The sequence below is a fragment of the Mustela putorius genome, unplaced genomic scaffold (genome assembly GCF_011764305.1).
Source record: "Mustela putorius furo isolate JIRA1106 unplaced genomic scaffold, ASM1176430v1.1 tig00000083_pilon_pilon_pilon, whole genome shotgun sequence".
Classification (NCBI taxonomy): domain Eukaryota; kingdom Metazoa; phylum Chordata; class Mammalia; order Carnivora; family Mustelidae; genus Mustela; species Mustela putorius.
In genome coordinates, this window is record NW_025421273.1 from 15,619,763 (window position 1) to 15,645,257 (window position 25,495).

The following is a 25,495-nucleotide window of genomic DNA, read 5'->3' on the forward strand; positions in this document are numbered from 1 at the left end:
CCATCTCGAGGGACTTCCTTCCCTGCATCTCAGTCTGTGTACCTGCCCTCTTCCCTCTGTGCTGAGAGTTTTGGAACATCGTGCTGTCTGTGCATTCCCAGGCATGGATGGCTGTCTCCTGGCCCAGCCCGTATGCTCAGACAGTGCAGGAAACAGGAATGTGCCCATGAGCGCAGGGATGGCTGTTTGTGCTGAGGTGCTCCCCATAGATCCTTGTCATGCCCAGCAGCCCCAGCCCATTTGGAATTCAGGGCACAAGCAGCATTCTGTCCTGGCTGTCATGACCAATCAAGTGACCAATAGCTGTGGCCTGTGACATTCTTTCCTCCCCTACACAACTGGGATGGGTATAAGTTACAAGGACAGTTAAGAGACTCCCCTCACATGTCGATGAATGAATAAGTTGTCCATTTTCCCTGCTGAGGGTTTTTTTCCTGTTTTAAAAATGTTTCATTTTTTTATTTTTTTATGGTGTTATGTTAGTCACCATACAGTACTTCATTAGTTTTTGATGTAGTGTTCCATGATTCATTGTTTATGTATAACACCCAGTTCTTCATGCAATACGTGGCCTCCTTAATACCCACCACCAGGCTAACCCATCCCCCTTTGCCCCTCCCCTCTGAAACCCTCAGTTTGTTTCCTGGAGTCCATAGTCTCTCATGGTTCCTCACCCCCTCTGATATCGCCCCCTTCATTTTCCCCTCCCTTCCCCTAATGTCTTCTGTGCTATTCCTTATGTTCCAAATATGAGTAAAATCATATGGTAATTATCTTTCTCTGTTTGACTTATTTCACTCAGCATAATCTCCTTCAGTCCCATCCATGTTGATGCAAATATTGGGTATTCATCCTTTCTGATGGCTGAGTAATCTTCCATTGTATATATGAACCATATCTTCTTCATCCATTCATCTGCTGAAGGGCATCTTGGCTCTTTCCACAGTTTGGTTATTGTGACCACAATAGCAGCCATTGCTGCTATGAACATTGGAGTACAGATGGCCCTTCTTTTCACTACATCTGTGTCTTCAGGGTAAATACCCAGTAGTGCAATTGCTGGGTCATAGGTAGTTCTGTTTTTAACATTTTTAGGGACCTCCAAGCTTTTTTCCAAAGTGGCTGCACCAACTTGCATTCCAACCAACAGTGTATGAGGGCTCCCCTTTCTCCACATCCTCTCCAACACTTGTTGTTTCCTGCCTTGTCATTTTTTGCCATTCTGACTGGTGTAAGGTGGTATCTCAATGTGGTTTTTATTTGAATTTCCCTGATGGCTAATGATGATGAACATTTTTCATGTCTCTATTAGCCATTAATATGTCTTCTTTGGAGAAGTGTCTGTTCAGGTCTTCTGCTCAGTTTTTGACTTATTTGTTTCTTGGGTGTTGAGTTGAGAAGTTATTTATAGATCTTGGATACCAGCCTTTAATCTGTACTGGCATTTGCAAATTCTTCTCACATCCCATGGGTTGCCTCTTAGTTTTGTTGACTGTTTTCTTTGCTTATCTTGATGAAATGCAGTCTAAACCGGATCCTCTCACTGCCAGGGTAAACGAGGCAGAAGAGCGAATCAGTGAGCTAGAGGAGAAGATAATAGAAAAGAAGGAAATCGAGGAGGCCTGGGAAAAACAACTTAAGGCCCAAGAGATCAGACTGAGAGAGATTAACAATGCCATGAAACATTCCAATGTCAGTATTATTGGGATCCCTGAGTGGGTGGAGAGAGAGTTCTTAAAGATATATTTGAACAAATTTTACTTGAGAAGTTCCAAACACTCATGTCCAAGAGGCAACAAGGACCCCTCCCAAGATCAATGAGAACATACCAACCTCCCAATATTTAATAGTACAATTTGCAGTCTTAGATCCAAGGAAGCAATCTTAAAAGCAGTTAGGCGGGAGAGATTTTTACGTACAGAGGGAGGAACATGAGAATAATGTCAGACCTGTCCACAGATACCTGGCAAGCCAGAAAGGGCTGGAAAGACATATTCAGAGTACTAAATGAGAAGCACATGAAGCCAAGGACACTCTACTGAGGGTTTTACGAACATAACCTCTCTCGCCAGCATCCTAAGAGCCCAATGAGACAAGTGTTGGAATGATCTCCATTTTAAGATAAGAAAGTAGAGGCACAAACTATGTAAAGAACCTAGATGTCCATCAACAGATGAATGGATAAAGAAGAATGAATGGAATACTATGCAGCCATAAAAAATGAAATCTTGCCATTTGCAATGACATGGATGGAACTAGGGGGTATTATACTAAATGAAATAAGTCAATCAAAGTAAGACAATAATCATATGATCTCTCTGATATGAGGCATTTGAGAGGCAGGGTGGGGGATTGTGGGAGGAAGGGAGGGAAAAAATGAAACAAGATTGGATCGGGAAGGGATATAAACTGTAAGAGACTCTTATTCTCAGGAAACAAACTGAGGGTTCCCGGAGAGGGGAAGGGATAGGCTGGCTAGGGGATGGACATTGGGGAGGGTATGTGCTATGGTGAGTGCTGTGAAATGTGTAAGACTGATGATTCACAGACCTGTACCTCTGGGGCATATAATAAATTATATGTTAATTAAAAAAAGAAAAGAAAAAGTAGAGACCGAATGGGTACGGCAGCTTGAGTAGTATCCCCTGAAAAGATAGATCCAAGTGTTAACCTCCAGCACCTGTGAATGGGACCCTATTTGGAAATAGGGTCTTTGCAGATATAATTAAGTTAAGGATCTTCAGATAAAACCATCAAGATAAACTGTAGGGCCCACCTTAACTCTAATTACTGATGTCCTTACAGTAGAAAGGAGAGGGAGATGGGAGAAGAAGAGAGGTTCATAGGAGGAGGCAGAGATTGGAGTGGCCACAAGCTCAGGAACCCTGGAGCCACCAAAGGCCCAAGAGGCAAGGCAGGTTCCTCTCCTAGATCCTCCTGAGGGAGCACGGTCCTGCAGACACCTCAATATTGATTTGGCCTCCAGAACCTCAAGGGAGTGAACTATTGTTTCAAGTCACCATGTTTGTGTACTTTGTTGAGCAATCCTAGGAAATTAATAAGAGGGGCTAAGAACTTATTCAGGCTATCCAGCTGGTGTGCAGACCTGGCACTCAGGCAAACACACAGTAGGCATTTAATGCACAGTGATTGGCTCTTCTACCCCTGACACCATAGAGCTGTCTGGCTTACTGCTTGCATGCCTCAGAAGCAGAAACAGCTTGTGGCCTCAGAGTGTCAGCACAGCGCAAATGAAGGGTTCTTTGGAAACCATCCTGTCTGTCATTGTCCCCCGTTTCGGAACTGGCTACCGGGTTGGATGAGGAGGAGTGGCTTGCTTCAGCCACCCACCCTCCAGCTCTATGGTCAAGCCTAGAACCAATGATCCTGATGCCCAGGTTCAGTAGTCCCACTGTTGTAATGGTTAAATTCCACCGTCAGATGACTCCACCATGCACAGCTCTTGGGCTCTTCCTCCTCTATGCTGACGCGTGGCCCTTGCTCAGATCTCCTGGTGGCCTCCTCACCAGTCTTCAGGCCTCCAGAGTCATCTTCTCCAGTCTGTCCTTCTTGCTTCTGATAGGGGAGTTGGTTTTCTGACATAGGGCACAGACCACAGTAGTACCGAGCTTAAAGATTTCCCTGTCCTCAGGGCTATTTCACAATTGGCGTTCCTGGGAATACCACCTGCTCTGTGCAAGGTGAATACATTTTGGAGGAGGAGGGATTCTCAGGTCAAATGTCTCTGCGAAATGATGAGGTTCAACCATGTTTCTTCCTGCTGGACTTGTCAGAGCCTTTAATGGGCTCATGTGCTTAACTCACTCTCAAAGGTGGCCTATTCAATAGCAAACATGGTCTGGAAATGTGACTTGATCCTGGAGTCATTTTTAGTTTTAGTGGAGTGATGGAAGGGATTAGGGCCAGCAACCTGTGTGGTTAGGTGAATTTAACTTTCGTGGTCTGGCATTCAGTCCCTGAGCTTCTACCCATAGATCTTCCAGGCTCTACTATGGCCCTGGGCTTACCCACACCACCCTGGGCTCTAGCTTCTCATACTGCTCACTATTCCTGGAACTCCCCATCTATCTGTCTGTCTGTATCTTATTGTCTTCTCTAATTCACCAGGGCTATCTCAAAAAAGGTACAGCTAAATTGTTATCTCCTCCAGGAAGCTACTAGGTCCCAGGTACTACAACATGTGTTACATGTGTCATCTCCTCCTCAAAATACCCCTCTGATATTATTATTTTCTGTGATCCCTCTCCCTCCTGATTAAATTTGGGTTTTTATTTTTTTAAATTATTTTTTAAAAGATTTTATTTATTTATTTGACAGACAGAGATCACAAGTAGGTGGAGAGGCAGGCAGAGAGAGAGAGAGAGGAGGAAGCAGGCTCCCCAGCGAGCAGAGAGCCTGACATGGGGCTTGATCCCGGGACTCTGGGATCATGACCCGAGCTGAAGGCAGAGGCATTAATCCACTGAGCCACCTAGGATCCTCTAGATTTGGGTTTTTCTTGATCCCACCTTCACTAGGCATCTCTTGATGGCAACATTCACACCCTCTGCTGCATTTTTGCTTATTTGTCTGCTTTTCATGGGACCCTAAGCTTCCTGAGGGCAGGAACTGTCATGATCTCTTGTCTTGGTGTTCATGCCTGCCTGTCATGAAGAAGACAAGTGGGAAAGGTTTGTTGACTGACAAAATGAATGATTATAATACAAACCACAAACTATGTACCTTGCTATGTATCAAGCACTGTTCTAAGCTCAGTACATTGCTAATAAAAACAACTAATCTTTATGGACCATCTGCATGTACCAATAAGCCTTGCTTTAAGAGATTCATAAGTATAAGTTGTTGAGTCTGGCTGCAGAAGAAACAGGATGGGCAAACATTGCCATGGCCAGGATTGGGCTTTCCCTGCAGGACAGTGAGTGGGACAGTGTCCTGCCTCTCCAGGACAGCAAATGAAAAACCAACCAGGTAAGAGGAGTTGGTTATGGCCTTGCTCAGAATGATGTCCAGGATCCAAGGTCTGGATACCCCTGATTGGATTAAAGATGAACAAAATGCCCCAAGTCCTTCTTGAATAAAACTTCTTGGCAATGGCCTGGTGGGGGAACATTCAATCCTGAATCTTCTATCTTCAGCCACTGGAAATGCCACCTCTCACTACAATCATCATACACAAAACAGTCATAAAGAACTTTCTAGGGCACAAAGTTCCTTCATATATTACCCCTATTCAGCCCCAAAGCACCCAAACCACAGATGGAGAAACTGAGGAGGTAAAGGGGTAATTTCAGGGACATGGAAACTGTGAGTGGAAAAACCTGGACCTGACCACCATTCTTACAGCTTTCAGCCTAGTGCCCCAAACACCTGTTCCTTTATTACCAAGAGCCATGATTTTGGTGACAACACCAAGAGTTGCAATACTCATGTGGTCACTTATGGAGTGTCCACCATGTGCCGGAAGTCATGGTTTTTTACGTATATTATTTACTTCTTGGCAAAGCTAATATTTAAAGAGCATGTCCTACAGTGTGTGTGTGTGTGTGTATAATTTTATTTTATTTTAATTTCTTTTCAGTGTAACAGATATCATTGTTTATGCACCACACCCAGTGCTCCCTGCAATACGTGCCCTCCACACTACCCACCACCTGGCTCCCCCACCCTCCCATTCCCCGCCCCTTCAAAACCCTCAGATTGTTTTTCAGAGTCTATAGTCTCTCATGGTTCATCTCTCCCTCCAATTTCCCTCAACTCCCTTCTTCTCTCCATTTTCCCATGTCCTCTGTGTTATTTCTTATGTTCCACAAGTTTTGCATGTGTTAACTCATTTTACCCTCAGAAGGACCTTGGAGGCAGTGCTATTATTATCTCTAAGCTTGGAAGCTGAGGCTTGGAGTAGTCCAGTTACATGCCTGGGTGATGCAGTGGGGGAGACTCAGAGCCTTATTGAGCCTGTTTCCCTGCCCCCTTCTCGGGGTTTGTTCAGAAGGATGATAAAAATCCTACCATGTCTCCTTCAAAATCCAGACATTTTCCACCAAATTACACCATGCTTATGCTGAAATATGCTGAAATAAAAATAATTCTTTATATATAAAAATATATAATATAAATATATATAATATTATATATATAAGGAATTATTTTTATTTCCACACACACACACACAATATATAATATATGTTTTACATCCCCAAATCTCTACAAGGTCATTGTGTTAAATCTGCTAATTCAACTGGAGCTGAAGCCAAGAGCATGGATGAAGATCCAGGAATTCTACATTGGAGGAAATTAGGGTTTCAACATAACCCAAAAGAAAAATAACTAAGTGGCTCACCATGAACATGCACACTGATAAAATCTTATGGAAATCAGCTCTTGAATCACATTCCTTGACAGTGCCCGTGTCCTTCCCTGCTGCATCCCCAGGATCTTTCATGGAACCTGGTGTGTGTTGCACACAAAGCCCATTTGTGAGCTTGCTGGGCTAACAAACTGGGCTGCCTTCCAGAGCCATGGTTCGAACCTATGGCTCCTTCTCTAGCCCAGCCCAGTGGCTTGGGAGGACCAGCCTCTCCTCCCACTAACCTCTCCCCACTTCCATAGAAATGTAAATACCCATGTGGTGGGATCAGCCATCCTATGTTAACCACGCAAGACTAAAAATATGAGAATAACACAATAGCCTCTTAAGTTATAATTATGATCCTGCTAGTTTAGCTCTATGTATATTGCTGAAGGCTTTGAATGCCACAGCAGAGTGTGGCATGCTAGCCAATGTCTAGCCTACAAGCTCAGAGGCTTCCAGGATCTATTTCTATATGTAATTGCCTCCTTGACTGGGAACACAGAATTAACATGTTTCAGTCTAGAGGGGACCTTTATGGTAATTTCCTACCTCCCCAACAGTTTCTAGGTGAAGGAAGTGAAGCCAGTTGGAGGTGTTTGGTGATTTCTGGCCCAGCTGGGACCAGAACCCAGGTGTTCTACCTGTTGGGTCTTTATTAATGGCAAGACCCTCTCTCCAGCTTGTACATCCTGGCCAGCAGGATGGCCATATCTGTGCATCCAGCTGCCTCATGGACACCTGTACCTGGCAGTCCTGTGGGCACTGCACACTCAGCCTGCTCAAGCAAACTCATCCCTCTCCAACTGTCTTCCTCCTGGGGTTTTGGTCTCAGCCCATGGTCAGTTCAGTTGCATGAGTCAGAATGGGGGAGTCTCCTGGTTTCTACCCCTCCTTCAGGCTCTGCTTTTGATAATTTGATTGGCCCCAAGACTTTCATTTTCCTCTTCCAGAAACTTCCTCTCTACTCTGTTTCATCTCTGCCTGAACACACCATGGCCTCTCACCTACTCCAGTCTAGCATTCTTTCTTTTCTTCTTTTTTTTTAAATTATGTTATGTTAGTCACTGTACAGTACATTATTAGGTTTTGATGTTGTGTTCAATGATTCATTATTTGCACTTAACACCCAGTGCTCATTACAACATGTGCCCTCCTTAATACCCATCATTAGGCGAGCCCACCCCCAAACCCCCTCCCCTTCTAAAACCTTCAGTTTGTTTCTCAGAGTCCACAGTCTCTTATGGTTCATCTCCCTCTCTGATTTCCCCCCTTCATTTTTCCCTTCTTTCTCTTAATATCCTCTGCTATTCCTTATGTTCCAAATATGAGTAAAACCATAAGATAATTGACTTTCTCTGCTTGACTTATTTCACTTAGCATAATCTTCTCCAGTTCCATCTGTGTTGATGCAAATGGTCAGTAGTCATCCTTTCTGATGGCTAAGTAATATTCCATTGCATATATGGACCACATCTTCTTTAACCATTCATCTGTTGAAGGGCATCTTGGCTCCTTCCACAATTTGGCTATTGTGGACATATTATGAACATTGGGGTGCATGTGGCCCTTCCTTTCTCTGTGGTAAATGCCCAGTAGTGCAATTGCTGGGTCATAGGGTAGCTCTATTTTTAATTTTTTGAGGATCATCCATACTGTTTTCCAAAGTGGCTGTATCAACTTGCATTCCCACCAACAGTGTAAGAGGGTTCCCCTTTCTCCACATCTTCTCTAACATTTGTTGTTTCTTGCCTTGTCAATACTCTAGAAACTACAGAACATTTATGAAAGAAATCAAAGAAGACACAAAAAGATGGAAAAACATTCCATGCTCATGGTACTGAAGAATAAACCTTGCTAAAATGTCTATGCTCTCTAGAGCAAATCTGTACTTGCATTGCCATCCTGATCAAAATACCAATAGAATTTTTCAGAGTGCTGGAACAAACAAAATTTGTATGGAACCAGAAAAGACACCAGATCACCAAGGAAATGTTGAAAAAGAAAAACAAAGCTGGCAGCATCTCATTGTTTAATTTCAAGCTATATTACAAAACCGTGATCACCAAGACAGCATGGTACTGACACAAAAACAGGCACATAGGTCAATGGAACAGAATAGAGAGCCCAGATATGGACCCTCAACTCTATGTTTAACTAATCTTAGACAAAGTAGAAAAAAATACCCAATGGGAAAAAGACAGTCTCTTCAATAAATGGTGCTGGGAAACTTGGACAGCTATGTGTAGAAGAATGAAATGACCATTCTCTTTTATCATTCACAAAGATAAACTCAAAATGGATGAATGACCTCAATGTGAGACAGGAATCCATCAAAATTAGAGGAGAGCATAGGCAGTAACCTCTTCAATATCAGCCACAGCAACTTCTTTCAAGATATGTCTCCAAAGGCAAAGGAAACAAAAGTAAAATGAACTTTTGGGACTTCATCAAGATAAAAAGCTCTTGCACAGCAAAGGAAACAGTCAACAAAACAAAGAGGCAACCCACAGAATGGGAGAAGATATTTGCAAACGACATTAGAGACAAAAGGCTTGTATCCAAGATCTGTAAAGAACTTCTCAAACTCAACACCCAAAAAACCAAATAATCAAGTCAAAAAATGGGCAGAAGACATGAATAGATCAAAGAAGATAAATGAATGGCTAACAGACACATGAAAAAATGTTCAACATCATTAGCCATCAGGGAGATTCAAATCAAAACCACATTGAGATGCCACCTTAATCCAGCCTAGCATTCTAATCCCACCTCCACCTGAGTCAGCAGAATCAAGGAAACAGAGGGGTTAAAGATGTGAAAGTAGGAATTTTTTCAGGCCTGAAAATGAACCTCAGCTCCCCAGCTTATTAGTACAATGGCCTTGGGCAAGCTACTCCACCTCTTATTTCTACCTCAGCTTTTCTCATCTGAAAAAAGGAATAGCAATATTTGCTACATAATGTTGTGAAGATTGTCTTTCTCTGCTTGACTTATTTCGCTAAGCATGATACACTCTAGTTCCATCCACGTTGTTGCAAATGGCAAGATTTCATTTCTTTTGATGGCTGCATAGTATTCCATTGTGTATATATACCACATCTTCTTGATCCATTCATCTGTTGATGGACATCTAGGTTCTTTCCATAGTTTGGCTATTGTGGACATTGCTGCTATAAACATTCGGGTGCATGTGTCCCTTTGGATCACTACATTTGTATCTTTAGGGTAAATACCCAATAGTGCAATTGCTGGGTCATAGGGCAGTTCTATTTTCAACATTTTGAGGAACCTCCATGCTGTTTTCCAGAGTGGCTGCACCAGCTTGCATTCCCACCAACAGTTGTGAAGAAAAATGAAATTGTGTATGTATTTATTGAGCCCATAGTAAGTGCCAGTAAATGCTATCTAATTTTGTTGTTGGTGTATTATTATTACTCATGTGTTCAAATCTTGTAATTTAAATTCATTCCAAGTTTTTCTATTTGCTATAGAATAAAGTTCATAGGCCCTAGCACAAGAATTCCTAAAGGCCAGCTCCAACCTCATACTTGGGTACTGCCTTTATTATATTGCTCATTATGCCAACTTCAAAAGTAGTATATTCTTTACTTTTAATTATCTGTAACTTGTCTGATAATCTGTACCCTATTTTTTATACTCATGAACTCCTACTCATACTTCAAGACCCAAACCAAATTTCATTCCCTCTGTGGAATGTTCATGGAATCTCATGCTATTCCTCTGTTCCCCCCCTTTGCCCTCTCTCCTGGCCAAGTATATCAATCTATGTTCTGGATTCTCAGCAAACCCTGGTCTGTACCTACCTTGCAACACTGATCATGCTGTAATTTAATTAATGGCATATATTTCCACCGTCCTCACTGGGCTGTGAACTCTTTGTGGGTAGGGATATGACTAAATCAGTCCCAGAGGCCCAGGGATTAGCATGAAGCTGATCTAGAAGTAGATGCTCAATCCATTATAGCAGCAAAGAAGTTGGTCACAGAGACCTAATTTCAAATCTCAGTGGCTACCATTGCTGGCTATTTGTCATTGGGCAAGCACTTAACCCCTGTACAAGTGTCAGATTCTGTGGAATAATAATGTTCCCTACTGCGTAGTGAGATAAAGTATGTGATGCATTGAGTACAGGGACAGACACATAGCAAGTTCTCAACAGATGTGAGCTAGTTACCATTATATCAACTCATTATTGCATGAGCAATGAAGTGCACACACAAATGAGAGCCCAGCTCAAAGAGGTACATGTTGTACCTATTCCCCAAATGATTCAAGAGCTCCATCATAATTCTTTGCATTAAAGTATGCTGAAAAGCTGTGGAAAACAGAGATAAGCAGCATGCCTGGTTTTCTGTATAGATCCCTTGGGAGTAATTTATATTTCTTTGGCTCTGTAGCTAGCCAGATGAACTCAGGTGTCACACGCTTACATATTACACTGAGACAAAATGAAACTCCTGTGTCAGTCTGATAACTTCTCCCTTTCTGGGACATTAGCAGCATTAATAGCAACTGAAAACTGGTTTCATTAAAGTATATGAGATGTTGCTCAGGGGTTGACCATTAGACTTCACAAGTCTACATGAGAAGAGGAGAGGAGAAGTGTCATTGGTCTAAAAGTAAAAACAGAAGCTCTGATGAGATGCAGAAATAAATGATGTGCCAGGACCAGAAAATGACTTCATGTGAAACATGTCAGATTAAACTAGTAGATTTAGAAAAAAGAAAAAAAAAGTTTTTAGAAGTTTTCCTTTAGGATGATGTTCTAACTGGAAGCACAGGTTTAGACTCAGTGCATTTTACACTGTCAGTATGTGAAATTGGGGCTCTACTAGCATGTTATGCTGATAGAAGTGTTCATTTATGTAGTGCCACTCTCTTAAAGTATTCCATATTCTCTGTTTATCCAAAAAATTAATGATTTTTGTTATTTATTTGAGAGAGGGAGAGAGAGAGAGAGAGAGTGGTGGGGAGGGGCAGAAGAAGAGGGAGAGAGAATCACAAGCAGGTTCCCCACTGAGCAGGGAGCCTGACTTTGGCCTCAATCTCATAACACTGAGATCATGACCGAGACAAAGCCAAGAGTCAGATTCTTAACCCATTGAGTCAGCCAGGCACCCTGAAATTAATGCTCTTTAAAACTTCCCACTGAACTTGCTGTACATGGAAACCAAAAGCTTGGACATGGCATTCAGGTAGTACATGATCTGGCCCCACACACCTCTGCAGACTCATTCTCCTAGCCTGCTTTGCTTGTGCCACACTAGCTTTCTCTTAGTTCCTTCTATGTGACAAAGCTCCTTTTTTGCCTCAGGGCTTTGGCAAATGCAATTCTTTCTGCAAAACTTTTACATCCCTTTATACTGAACAACATCTGTCATTTTTTAGGAACTTATCTGAAAAGTTACTTCCTCAGCAAAATTACTTTTGACCCCTCCAATTTAATTCATCTCTCTTTTCCATCATATCAAAGACCTTGGACAGTTCTGCTTCTGTTCAAAATGTAGAAGTTGGAAAGAGTGTCTCTCCCAGCCTAACAATGAGAAAAATCTAGATCATAATTTTTTTAGATCATTAGAAAAACCATAATTTTTCTCAAACCTGATTAGTCAGAAGTCTAAGGAAAGACAGTTATTCTGAGAAGAGAGAGGGATGTGAGTACTGGCTTACCTTAGGAAGAGCATGGGAAAAAGACAGGGATGCCCCAGAAGAGGGTAAGAAACTTTGCTAAAATGCTTACTGAATTGCTGAATGTTGTGTGCTTGCTTAAGTGAGAGAATAGAACTGCTGTTTTCCAGTTGCAAGGAGGATTCACCTCTCCTCACAGCTCTTCTCTGCTGACCTCACTGTGAATTCCTGAAAGGATTAGAAGAAGGCAGGAGGCTGTAGAAAGCTTGTCTTGATGCAACTATTTGGGGAAGAGAGCAGTTACTGCTTCAAGAGGGCACAAAGTCCTACCTGGATCCACCTCTCCATATCCCTATGGAAAAGAATCCTTGAGCTAAAAAAAGAAAGGGCAGACAATTCTGTGACTACAAGGGCACAGGTGAATACTCACTGAGTATGAGGGGCAAGGGGAAAGGGACAAAAAAAAAATCATCCTGGGCTCAGACAATTCATGGTTTCCCATTGCTATGAGAGGCACATGGTCAGTGAGCAAGACCCACCCCCAAGACAAGATGATGGATTACACAGAGCCCGCATAAGACTGGTTGAGCCACCTCAACCAGACCAAGTATCAAGGAACAAGAAAGAGAAGTCTCCTGCCAAAGAACAGAAGGAACAGGAATGAGACCCTCTTTAAGGCACAGGCCCAGGAGGTAGAACAGGAACACTGAGGAAGCACTAATTTAAGAGGAAGTACATTGAGGATAATCTTATCAACCTAGACACAGCTCAGCTGCTGATTAGATTGGCTCAGTTCTTCTACACCCCTAAAGGTATAGTAGTGGGAGAGACACACAAATTTCCAGGCATAAACACTGTCCTACACATAATGTTTAGTCTTTAACCAGAAGTTATGAGACACATGACAAAAAGGGGTGGGGGGAACAAGAACAAACAAATAGAATTCCCATGTGAAGAGACACAGCAATCAAAAAAACCATATTTGAATATGAACCAGATGTTAGAACTAACAGACAAGGAATTTAAAACATTTTAAAGATTCTGGTGGAAAAAGTAGACAGTACACATTAAAAGATGGATATTTCAACCGAAAGATGGAATCTATAAAAGATTGGATGGAAATGTTAATAATAATAAAGCATGCCCCCAACAGGCTCACCAACATAACTTAAAACTGCCAAGGAAAGAGGAAGTAAACTTGAAGATAGATCAAACAAAATTATTCAAAGTGAAACACTAAAAGAAAAAATTAGAAAAAAACAAGAGCATCCAGTTATTATGAGAAAACATGAAAGGTCTAACATATGTAACAGAAATTCAAGAACAGAAGAGAGAGAGAGAGAGAGAGAAATATGAAATACTTGCAGATGATAACCAGGAATTTTCAAAAAAAGTTGTGTGTCATCAAACCACACATATCCAAGAAGCTCAGAGAACACCAACCAGGTAAAACACGAAAGGGTTAAAAAAACACACGTAGGCACATCACATTTAAAACCAAAAAATTATAGCAAATTTGTTGTTAGAAATATTGCCATAAGCAATAGAGTGACAAACTTGAGCGCTGAGAGAGAGAGAGAGAGAGAGAGAGAAACAAAACACAAAACAAAACAAAACAAAAAACCCCAAAACACTTGTGCATCCAGAATTCTGTTAACATCTCTTTTTAAAATGCACACAAATGAAGACTTTTTCCAACAAACAAAAGAATGAAGGAGTTCACTGCCACTAGGCTTTCACTACAAGGATTTTTAAAGGAAGCCCTCCAGGTAGAATGAATATGATACACTACAGAAACTGAAGCTGCACAAAGAAATAAAAAATATTGGAAATGGGAAAAGGAAGGTAAAGTGAAAATCATTTTTTCTTATTAACCACTATAGATATAATTGACTGAAGCAAAAATAAAATCAATTAATTGTGTATCTATAGCACAAAAAAACAAAAGATGGGTGGGAGGCACAGGGAGTTTATTATTCTAAGATTCTTACATTATACATGAAGTGGTATGATTTCAAGGTAGATTCTGATTGATGATGTATATTATTTATATAGGGAAACCTCTAAACTATATATTTTTTAAATAGAGGTATAGATACTAACCCAGTAGGGAAGTTAAAGTGGAATCATTCCTAATGATCAAGTAATCCAAAATAAAGTAGAAGAGCAGCAAATGAACAAAGAACAAATGGACCAAAGAGAAGAAAAAGCGAGGTGACAAGCTGCAATCCAACTATATCAATAATTATATTAAATATAAATGGTCTAAATATCAATGGGAAGGCAGAGATTATGAGATGATAAAAAGACTGCCTACATGACATGTACTTAAAATTTAAATATATAGGTTAAAAATGAATGGATGGAAAAAGACATCATCAGGGTGTGCTGGAAAAGACTATTAGCTCATCTCTCCCCTCCTTTGTGTTTGTTGATGTCACACTGATTACTTGAAGTCAGTCATGGTAGGAGGACTTACATCACAAAAATCAGCAAAATCTACAAATCTGTCCCCTTCTTCTCCTCTTCCTCCTTCTTTTCTTCTTCTTCTCCTTCTTCTTCTTACCACCAGAGAGATAGTTGTTAAACATTTACCAGCACACCACTGGAAATACCATGCAAACATTAACAAAAGAAAGCTGGAGTGGCTATATTAATATCACACAGAGTAGATTTCAGATTTCTAGTTTCTTAAGGTGGAAATACAAATTATTGATTTGAGTCTTGTCTTTCTCCAATATAAACATTTAATGCTCTGTCAATTCTGTCCTAAGTCCAGCCTTAGCTATATTCCACAAATGCTGATATACTATGTTCTTCATTCTCATTCAGTTACAAACACCTTCCAACTTCCCTGTGACTCTGTCTTTCACCCATGGGTGATTTAGATGTTATATAATAATACATGCAGCAATTTACCAAGAAGATGTAATAATCCTAAAAATGTACACACCTTACAGCAGAACATCAAAATACATGAAACAGAACTGCAATGCAAAGAAAAATAGAGTAATTCACAATTACAGTTGGGGATTTCAACACACTTCTCTTAGTAACTTATATAACAAGTAGACAGAAAACCAGTAAGAATATTTAAGGCCCAACTGATATTTATAGGCAACATGACTAATGAAGAACATACATATTCTCTGCACAAAAACATAGAGTGTTCACCAAGATAGATCATATCTAGACCACAAAACAAACTTGACCAATTAAAAAAAAAATAGAAAAGAAATCATATAAGGGATTTCTCTGACCATCACAGAATTAAACAACATCAACAACAGAAAGATGGATAGCAAATTCCCAAATATTGTTGAAAATTATGAAGTAGACATCTAAATCACCAAAAAAGAATCCAGAAATAGACTCACACATTTACAGTCAATTGAGTTTTGACAAGGTTGCAAAGGCAATGCAGTAGGGAAAGAACAGTGTTTTCAACAAAGGTTTCTGGAACAATTGGATAGCTGTATGCAAATAAATAAAGCTCCATCTTCACCTCACACCATACTAAAAACTAAATTAAAAATGCATGCAGCTTTAAATGTGAAATCCAAAAGTATAAAACTTTTACAAGAAAACAAAGAAAAAAATTCTTTGTAAACTCATGTGAGGAAAAGATGTTTAGATACGAAACCAAATACATGATCAAGAAATAAAATCTCCTGGTGGTGGGTACTAAGGAGGGCACGTATTGCCTGGAGCACTGGGTGTGGTGCATAAACAATGAATCTTGGAACAATTAAAAAATAAAATTAAAATAATAAAAAATAAATAAAATCTCTTAAAAAACCGGACTTCATCCAAATTTAAAACTTCTTTTTCTAAAAAGATTCTATTATGGCAAAAGAAAAACAAGCCACTGATGGGCCAAAATTTTTTGCAAAACATCTATCAGATGAAGGACTTATATCCAGGATATATAAAGAATTCCCAAGGCTGAATTAATAAAACTCATTAATGGGAACGATTTGGATAGATACTTCATAAAGAAGATAAATGGATGGCAAATAAGCAAATGAAAATATGTAGCACACCTTTAGTCATTAGGGACTTGTGAAATAAAACTACTCCTTGCATATTAGAAGGGCTGATAAGAAAAGCAATGACCGCGGGGCAATATCCCCTGTGCTGGCGAGGGTGTAGAGAAGCCAGAGCCTTCATACATTGCTTGTGGGGATATAAAATGGTCCAGCCATCCTGGGTAACAGTTTCTCCATTTCTCAGGAAGTTCAACATACGCTTACCATATGACCCGGCAATCCCACTTCTAGGTAATTATTCTAGAGAATTGGAAACTTAAGTTCACATAAAAACCTGAAAGCAAATGCTTATAGCAGTCTCATTCATAATTACGTACAACTGGAAATAAGTGTCCCTCAACTGGTGAATGGATAAACTCATTGTGTTTATTCATCCAATAGAGTTCTACTTGCCAATCCATCAAAAGGGAAAGCTACTGATAGCCAGCTGTGGAAAGAGCTGAGATACCCTTCAACAGACAAACGGATAAAGAAGATATGGTCCATATATACAAGGGAATATTACATCTCCAACAGAAAGGATGAACACCCAACTTTTGTATCAACATGGATGAGACTGGAGGAGATTTATGCTGAGTGAAATTAGTCAAGAAGAGAGTCAATTATCATATGGTCTTACTTGTGGAGCATATGCAATAACATGGAGGACATTAGGAGAAGGAAAGGAAAAGTGAATTGGGGGAAATTGAAGGGGGAGATGAATCACGAGAGACTGTGGACTCCGAGAAACAAACTGAGGGTTTTGGAGGGGAGGGGGTGGGGGGGGATGCATGAGCCTGGTGGTGGGTATTAAGGAGGGTATGTATTGCATGGAGCACTGGGTGTGGTGCATAAACAATGAATCTTGAAACACTGCATCAAAAATTAATGATGTATTTTATGGTCACTAATATAACACAATTTTAAAAAGAGGGAAAGCTACTGAACCACACAAAATGAATAAATCTCAAATGCATCATTCAAAGTGAAAAAACTCAGATTCGCTAGGGTGCCTGGGTGGCTCAGTCACTAAGCGTCTGCCTTCAGCTCAGGTCATGATCCCAAGGTGCTAGGATTGAGCCCCACATTGGGCTCCCTGCTCAGTGAAGAGTCTTCTTCTCTTTCTCCCTCTTCTGCTCCCCTGCTTGTGTGCGCTCTCTTTTTCTCCTTTGCTGTCTCTAAAGAAATAAGTATCTTTAAGGAAAAAAAAAAAAAGAAGAAAATAAACTCCAGATTCAAAAGGCTGTAGACCATATGACTCCATTTCTATGACTCTATGGAATGGTCTGAACTGATCACTGGCTGCCGGGGACTGGGGTGAGGAAACTTTGGGAGTGATGGAACTGTTCTGTACTTTCACTGTGGTGGTGCTTAAATGACCATCTGTGTTTGTCCAAATTCATAGAACTGTGCCCCAGAAGAGTGCACTTTACTGCAGCTAAATTGTCACTCAAAAATAAACATCTCCAAATATATATTTATCAGTTTTGTGATTTTTAAGGTGATTATCTACCTTATACATAGCCAACCTAATGAGTGCAGGAGAACTAACTGTTTGCTCACAGATGTATTTGGGGGCCACAGAACACTGCCTGGAATGTAGGAGGTACTCAATAGATTTGTGAAGATGGAAGGATGGACGGATGGACAGGTGGATGGGTGGATGGATGGGTGAATGAATGAATGGACAGGTTCTCAGGAAAGATACTGGGCACTGCAGCCTCACTGGCCTGGGTCTGAACACTGGCTCTCTTACTTTCTCTGGCACAGGCGGCAGCAAATGTCACTAACCTTGATCATTTCAACAAGGACCATACTAGCAACATTATGTACTTGATCTTAGCCAAAAGGCCGAGAAGCGATATACTAGCATCATTATCATGGCTCAGCAACCATTCGTCTGCTCACTACAGCAACCTGGGGGAGGGAACTAATGTTCAGTGAATGCAGGCAAGGCACCAGCTCTGTGATCCTCTAGTGCACCCAGCATCCTCCAGCCAACCCAGCTCCTATAATGAACCAGCTGTTTAGGGTCTGTTTTCCCTGCTGGACTGTGAGCACCGTAAGGCAAGGGCATTCCCAATCCAGGCCCTCGATTCCCAGTGCTAAGCAAATACCAAATAATCAACCATCTAAATCACAACTGTGGCAACAATAACAACACTATCGACTCCCAGACCAATGCATTCACCATTTGCCAGACATTATGTTATATTTATATATATATAAAATATATATATATAATATATATTATACATATGTATAATATATATGGCTATATATATAGCCAGACAAGATATATTATATTATATTATGTAATAGTCACACCATGAAATCCTCACAGACAACTGACTAAGGCAGATTACATCATCATTAATCCCATTACTCAGATGAGAAAACTGTCGGGGCACATGGTTTGGCAGCCAACACTTCTGAGTGTTCATCTTGTTGAGATGGGCCCAAGTCCAGGCAGCCACTAAGCAAAAGACACCCAAACTGCCCCATGCTAAAGGCGACACTTCGCCTGGACCCCCTCCTGGCTTTTGGCTGGCTCCTCAGGCTATTATCATGGATTCAAGACCCCCATACTTTGGTCTGTCTCTTTGCTCCCTCCCCATGCCATCTTGGTCTATAAGCCATACAAGAAGTGGAGCTGCAGCTGTCCTCCAACACACCGTGCTGTTGCCCCCTCTTGTACCTCCACCCGGGCTGATGCCCCTGACCGAAATGGTGTCTCTTCATCCTTACCCAGCAGGCAAACTCTGAGCATGCCCTCAAAGTCTAACTCAGATGGCTACCTTCTCCAGGAATCTGTCTTGATAGTGTCCTGTTTACACCTGTGCCTATGCATCTGTCTGCCCCACTAGATGGTGAGCCCCCAGGCCCCAGAGAGCATCAGTCTCCTCTGAGCCCCCCAGCCCTCACTCCATTTATCTCCTAAACATTCCATAAATATTTGCTGAGTGATTGCTCAGCTCTTTATTCCACTGCTGATGCATAAACTCTGAAGCCCCGGTGGCTGCTGGTACATTTCTGACTTCTAATCTGGCACATTGCAGAGAGATTTCTTTTTTCTCTGACTGTGAATTCCATCTGCTCTTTTAATTAATGAAAATTCAGTTTTATGCAAATGTTTCTTCCAGGATCATCCTTCATGAGCAACCTCTGGGAGTTTACTCATCAGCCTGTTCTCTGAATCTGTGTTTGGAACACTCTGGGAGCTTGTAATTGGGCCTTTGAACTGAACAGTACAAGTGGAAAAAATTGACAAACCTGCCACTTGTCCTCAGGAGTTTATAGCCCTGGGAGCTGTAGGACTTGAATTTACTAAAAGAGCCCTACTTCATCCTGTCTTCCCCAACAAACTCCCACCGCCTGGTCCTGTCAACCCCTATGGTGTCTGAAAAAAATATTTGGTGCCCGCTAAATCACAGAAATATCTATCCTGTGCACCTGTTTATTAATTCAGGACTAAGGCTCCTCTAAACAGAAGGACACCAGGAGCCCCAAATCCTACACACACTTGGGACAACAAACTTTTTTCTTGTCAGAGAAATATGGCTTTCTGGCACAGGAACTCAGTGTCAAGAGGCAGCTTGGTATAGTGGCAAAAGCATGGGCTTTGGACCCATGTAGACATGGCTTCAGATTCTGGCTCTCTCACTTGCCTACTGCATAACTCTGGGCAGGTAATGAACCTCCCCAGGCCTCAGCTTCCTCATCGATAAACTGGAGAGAAGGGGAAGCTGCCTATGGGTCTTCCGAGGATTACAGGCAATGACAGACACACAGCAGAGTCACAGTATATGTTGGTTTTCTTCTCTCTCTTGGTGGTGGGGCCACTATGGAGACAGAGTGGTCAGCTGTTGTCACCACTGGTCTTCTTTTCCAGAGGCTGAGAGCCAGGACAGCAGTGGGAAGTCAGGGAATGAGAATGGGGAAGGGCCAGGGGGAGTCTCAGAGGAGGTGCGGGGAGAGTGTGCTATGCCTGGTGGTGGAGCAGGGGCAGAACAGAAAGGGTTGGTACAATACTACTCCAGTGGTCTGGGCTCACTTCTCCAGTGGTCTGGGCTCTGTATTCCCAGAGATGGGTTGAACAGCTTTAGGCTGTTCCTAAAGGATGTCAGAACTAACTTTATAGGGTTATGGAGGTGGCTCCAAAGGGGAGCTTCTTCTCTCCATGCCATTCTCCTCTCCTCACTGCCCCTTCTGGAAAAGATGGCTCCTTCCATTCTGTCTGCTTCTCTGGGACAGTGTCCCCTGGGCCGCCAGGTGCTTGGTGCTCTTCTCTCCTGCATCCTCCCTGGGGGATCCTGCCCGTGTTGGCTTTGCTGCATATCAGTGCTGGTAACTCCCCAGTCCACAGATGCTGTCCACATCATTCCAGAAGCCTGGACAGCACCTCCCAGGGATGCCTCAGATTCAAACCTGGGACTGCTGGAACCCCACACACCTGAGGCCCCTGCTGTGCTCCCCACATACCTCCACCAGAAGCCTGGGTAGCAGCCTTAACACCCCTTTCAACCCATTCTCCCACCCATTTGTCAAGTCAGTGTCTCCTTGGATGGACTGGCTTCAGCTCTGGAATCATCTGGAAAGAGATTTCCAGAAGACCTTCAAGAGTGAAAGCCCTATTGGTGTAAATATTCAGCATCCCAAGAGGACTGTCTGAAGAGTACAGACTGTAAGCATATCTTCTGATGTCCATGCTGACCTGGGTCTGGCTCTCGTCACCAAAATCTTCCTGGGTGGGTCCCTCATGACCCCTCAGTCTGTTTCCTCAGCTCTAAAGTGGGAATAAATAATTGTGCCTGCTTTGTATTTGTGAGCATTAGATAAAGCTGGGCACATAGCAAATACTAAGTACTATTTTTACTATGACTTGTGGCCAAACTTCATTTTTAAAATTGATTTAGGAAATAAGAGATGAATGACACACGCAGTGAATTCTGGGAGGTGAGGACATGGTTTTTGAATCTCGGCAGATCAACACACATAAACTGATAGAGCAGATGAATACCTAAGCCAAAACCCATGAGGAACACCAACAACAAAACTAAATCGTTCTCCCACAAGCCCCAAAATGTAAGTGGATGGGCACAAACCGGCAACAGTGACAAGACTGCCATGGGAGTGACTTCTGCAGAGAAGGGAACACAGGGACAAAACAAGGCAACATATGATGGACCAGAGAACAGAGAGCTGCAAGACAGCCAGTAGGCATTTACGGGGGGATCCAGATGGCCAGTTGGGGAACAGCAGCTAAAGCCTGGAGCAGCTTGCCCAGTCCAGTGGCAGGTGAGGCAAAGGGGCCCTTGGTAAGTTCTGCAGGAGGTCAGTCTGGAACCCCAAATCTCTGTCATCCTCCAGCTGGAGCTCCCTTCTAGGAGCCCAAGGAGAAACTATTGGAAGTAGAACCAAAACCGAGTGGGATGAGGACACTATGGACAAAAGAAAAAGAAGCTCCAGCTAAAAGTAAGCAAGTAGAATGAACCAGGAATTCCCACGTAACAAGTGGCCTTGAATTTTGATGCTTCATGAAACCAACAGAAGATGTTCAGTTAGAAAAACTACCCTGAGCAATATCACCTTCTAAAAGTTCAGGAAAACTAATTTCCCATTAAAAAAAAAAAAAAAAAGGACCATTAGATTATCAAAGCCAAATTCCATGCTAAGTTATCATAAGAGGAAGGAAAATAAAGGGCAGAATAACACACTTTACAATGATGATTAATCAGAAAGATGTGCCCCCATCCACCAAAAAAATTTTTTTTTCAGGGAAAAATTGTAACCTACAATTTCAAAAGTTTGAAAGACAGTGTGGTGACTTGTTTCATGAATGGTTTCTGGATGAATGGGGCCTTCTGGTATCCATTTTCCTCCCACAGTCCCCACAGTCCTCTCCCACATGGTCTCTGGTCTTGGTCATGTGACTTGCTTTGGCCAACTGGACATCAGGAAATGTGAAGCAAGCAGAAGCCTGATAAGCATGTGGGAATGGGCCTCTCCTTCTTTAACCCAATCGGCTTCTCCTTCCATGCAAGCTCACTGCAGTCCATTTGATGATGAAAGACCATGTAGAGAAAGACTCAGCTGTCCTCGCTGAGCCCAGCCCCCAGCAGACCCACCAGGGCTATGAATGAGCCAGGCCTAAACCAGCAGGGGAACCACTCAGTCAAATGGTAGATTGTGAGAAATAGCACATTATTGCTGTTCTAAGCTACTAAGTGTTTTTTTAAAGTGTTCATTTACACAACAAATGAATCATTGAACACTACATCAAAAATAAATGATGTACTATATGTTGGCTAATTATATTTAAAATTAAAAAAGTGTTCATTTACTTTCCCCAAACTTATTTTTTAACTTCCTTTTTTAATTTTTTATTGACAGATAGTTGACATACAATATTACATTAGTTTCAAATGTGCAAAACAGTGATTCTACAACACTGTATTTTATGCTTTGCTCACAACTGTAGCTGCCTTCTGTCCACACACTATTACAGTACCACTGACTATGCCAGTGCCTTTCATCCTGTGATTCACTTACTCCCTAACTGGAAGTGTGTACCTCCCACTCCCCTCCCCTATCTTTCCCATCCCCCTGCCTCCCTCCTCTGGTAACCATTGGTTTGTTCTCTGTATTATGGATCGGTTTCTGCCTCATGTTTTTTGTTTTTTGTTTTTTGTTTTTTTTAGAATCCACATATGAGTGAAATCATATGGTATTTGTCTTTTTCTGGATGACTTATTTCCCTTAAAAGAATATCCTCTAGGTTCATCCATGTTGTTGCAAATGTCAAGATCTCATTCTTTTTTATGACTGATACTCCACTGTATATATGTACACCACACCCTCTTTATCCATTCCTCTATCGATGGACACTTAGGTTGCTTCTGTATCTTGGCTATTGTAAATAATGTTGCAATACATGTAGGGATGCATACATAATGCATTTCAAATAACTGTTTTCATTTTCTTTGAGTAAATACCCAGTATTGGAGTTACTAGGTCATAGGGGATTTCTATTTTCAATTTTTTGAGGAATCTCCATACTGTTTTCCACAGTGGCCGCACCAGGGTGCATTCCCACCAACAGTGCATGAGAGCTCCTTTTTTTCTGGATCCTCACCAACACCTATTGTTTCTTGTCTTTTTGATACTGCCCATTCTCAGGTATAAGGTAATATCTCACTGCGGTTTTGATTTGCATTTCCCTGATGATGAGTGATGTTGAGAGTCTTTTCATGTACCTGTTGGCCATCTGTATGTCTTCTTTGGAGAAACATCTATTTAGATCCTCTGCCCATTTTTAAATTGTATTATTATTATTATTGGTGTTGGTATTTTGGTGTTGAGTTATATAAGTTCTTTAATATTTTGGATATTAATGCTTTTTTTTAAAAGAATTTAATATACTTAAAAGAGAGAGAAAGCATGAGAAGGGGCAGGGTAAGAGGGAGAAGCAGATTCTTTGCAGAGCAGGGAGTCCGATGTGGGACTCAATCCCAGGACTCCAGGATTATGACCTGAGCCTAAGGCAGTTACTGAACTAACTAAGCCACCCAGGTGCCCCCATACTAAAATGCTTTATTGGATATGTCACTTGCAAATGTTTTCCATTCAGTAGATTGTCCTTTTGTTTTGTTCATTGTTTTCTTCACTGTGCAGCAGCTTTTTATTTTGATGTATTTCCGGTAGTTTAATTTAGCTTTTGTTTCCCTTGCCAGAGGAGACAGATCTAGAAAAAATGTTGCTACAGCCGATATCTCTCTGCCTGTGCTCTCTTTCAGGGTTTCTGTGGTTTTTAGGTCGCACATTTAGGGTCTTAATACGTTTTGAGTTTATTTTTGTGTATGCTGTAAGAAAGTGGTGCCTTTTCATTCTTTTGCTATATGTGGCTATACAGATTTCCCAGCACCATTTGTTAATGAGACTAACATTTTCCCATTACATATTCTTGCCTCCTTTGTCATAGATGAATTGACCATATATGCATGGGTTTATTTTCAGGTTCTCTATTCTTTCCCACTGATCTATGTGTCTGTTTTTGTGCCATCCCTTATGCTTTTGATCACTACAGCTTTGAATTAAATCTTGAAATCTGGAAATGTGGTATCTCCAGTTTTCTTCTTCTTTTCCAAGATTGCTTTGGTTATTCAGGAGTCTTTTGTGATTCTATGCAAACTTTAGAATTATTTCTTTTGCTGTGAAAAATGTTACTGGTATTTTGATAGGGATTGCACTGAATCTGTGGATTGTTTTGGGTAGTACAGACATTTGAACAATGTCAATTCTCCCCATCTGTGAACATGGCATAAGCCAATAGGTTTTGACTTGCCTTTTTATACAGTAATCAATAATTAATATAGACATTAAGAAAACTATATAAGACATGAAAGAACAGCACAAAGTGGAATTGAGAAACTAAAAAATCAGGCAAGAAAACTCAGGGAAAAAATTAGAGGGGAAATTATTTTAGTAATAAATATTTCACTAGAAGGCATACAAAGCAAATAAACACAACAGGTAATCTTTAAAAGAAGGAAGAGAAAAATGGGAAATATTTTAAAAAGATAAAGGAAGAGATGCAAAAGATTTGAAAATAACAAATACTGAAAATCTGTAAAGACTCCACATTCAGATAATAGTTGTCCTTAGAGAAAACCAAAGTACAGGAATGGAATGCTTCTAAAAATGATACTTCCCATATTGCATGGAGCACTGGGTGTGGTGCATAAACAATGAATCTTGAAACACTGAAAAAGTAAAATTCACTTAGAATAAATAAATACTAAAAAAATAAAGATTTTTTAAAAAGAAAAAAAAGAAAGTAGGAAAAAAATGATATTTCCATCAAAGGTTCTAAAGAAAATCCAACTTGAAAATACACATTAGAAAGGCACTGTGTTCCTAGGAATATAGACCCCAAATGACCAGTAACAAAGTTATATTCTGGCTGCACTACTGGACATTATTAAAAAAGAAAATATAGTTTTTTTGTCTGTTTTTGTGTGTTTTCCCCCAAGCCTGAAGCTAAGACTTCTGGCTGTGTAGGAGTTCTCTGGAAATCATGGGAGGAGAAGGTCTTTCTGGCAGAGAGGACAACAAGGATAAAGTGTGAGAGAGCCCAGCACGTACTAGGGACAGCCAGGTACTGGTGTGGGGAAGGACTGGAATGCTGAAGTCAGGCACTGGGTCTCTGACTCCTCAAAGGGGCCTGGAACACTCACCCATGTAGGGCTTGGTCCCGGCCATGGAGGAAGCCTTTTCTGCTCCTTTCACGATCGTCGCTATGTTGAAGTCTGTGATGTGAACATGTCCTAGAGATAGAGAAACAGAAATCCCAGTTAGCAAGAGCTGCAGGCAGCTGGGCTAGCTCCTTTGTTGATTTAAAGCTGTGGGCTCTATGGTAGGTACAAGAAGAACATTGGAGAACCTC

The 25,495-nt window shown here is 41.3% G+C and overlaps 1 protein-coding gene across 2 annotated transcripts in view; it reads right to left on the reverse strand.

The window, feature by feature from the left end:
• Positions 1-25,495, reverse strand: part of STK32B (serine/threonine kinase 32B) — a 400,430-nt gene that overhangs the window by 34,880 nt on the left and 340,055 nt on the right. For both annotated transcript variants that reach the window (XM_004770541.3, XM_004770542.2), the window contains one exon: positions 25,287-25,376. In XM_004770541.3, the coding sequence (XP_004770598.1) occupies positions 25,287-25,376 (90 nt within the window). The remainder of the gene's footprint in view (positions 1-25,286; positions 25,377-25,495) is intronic.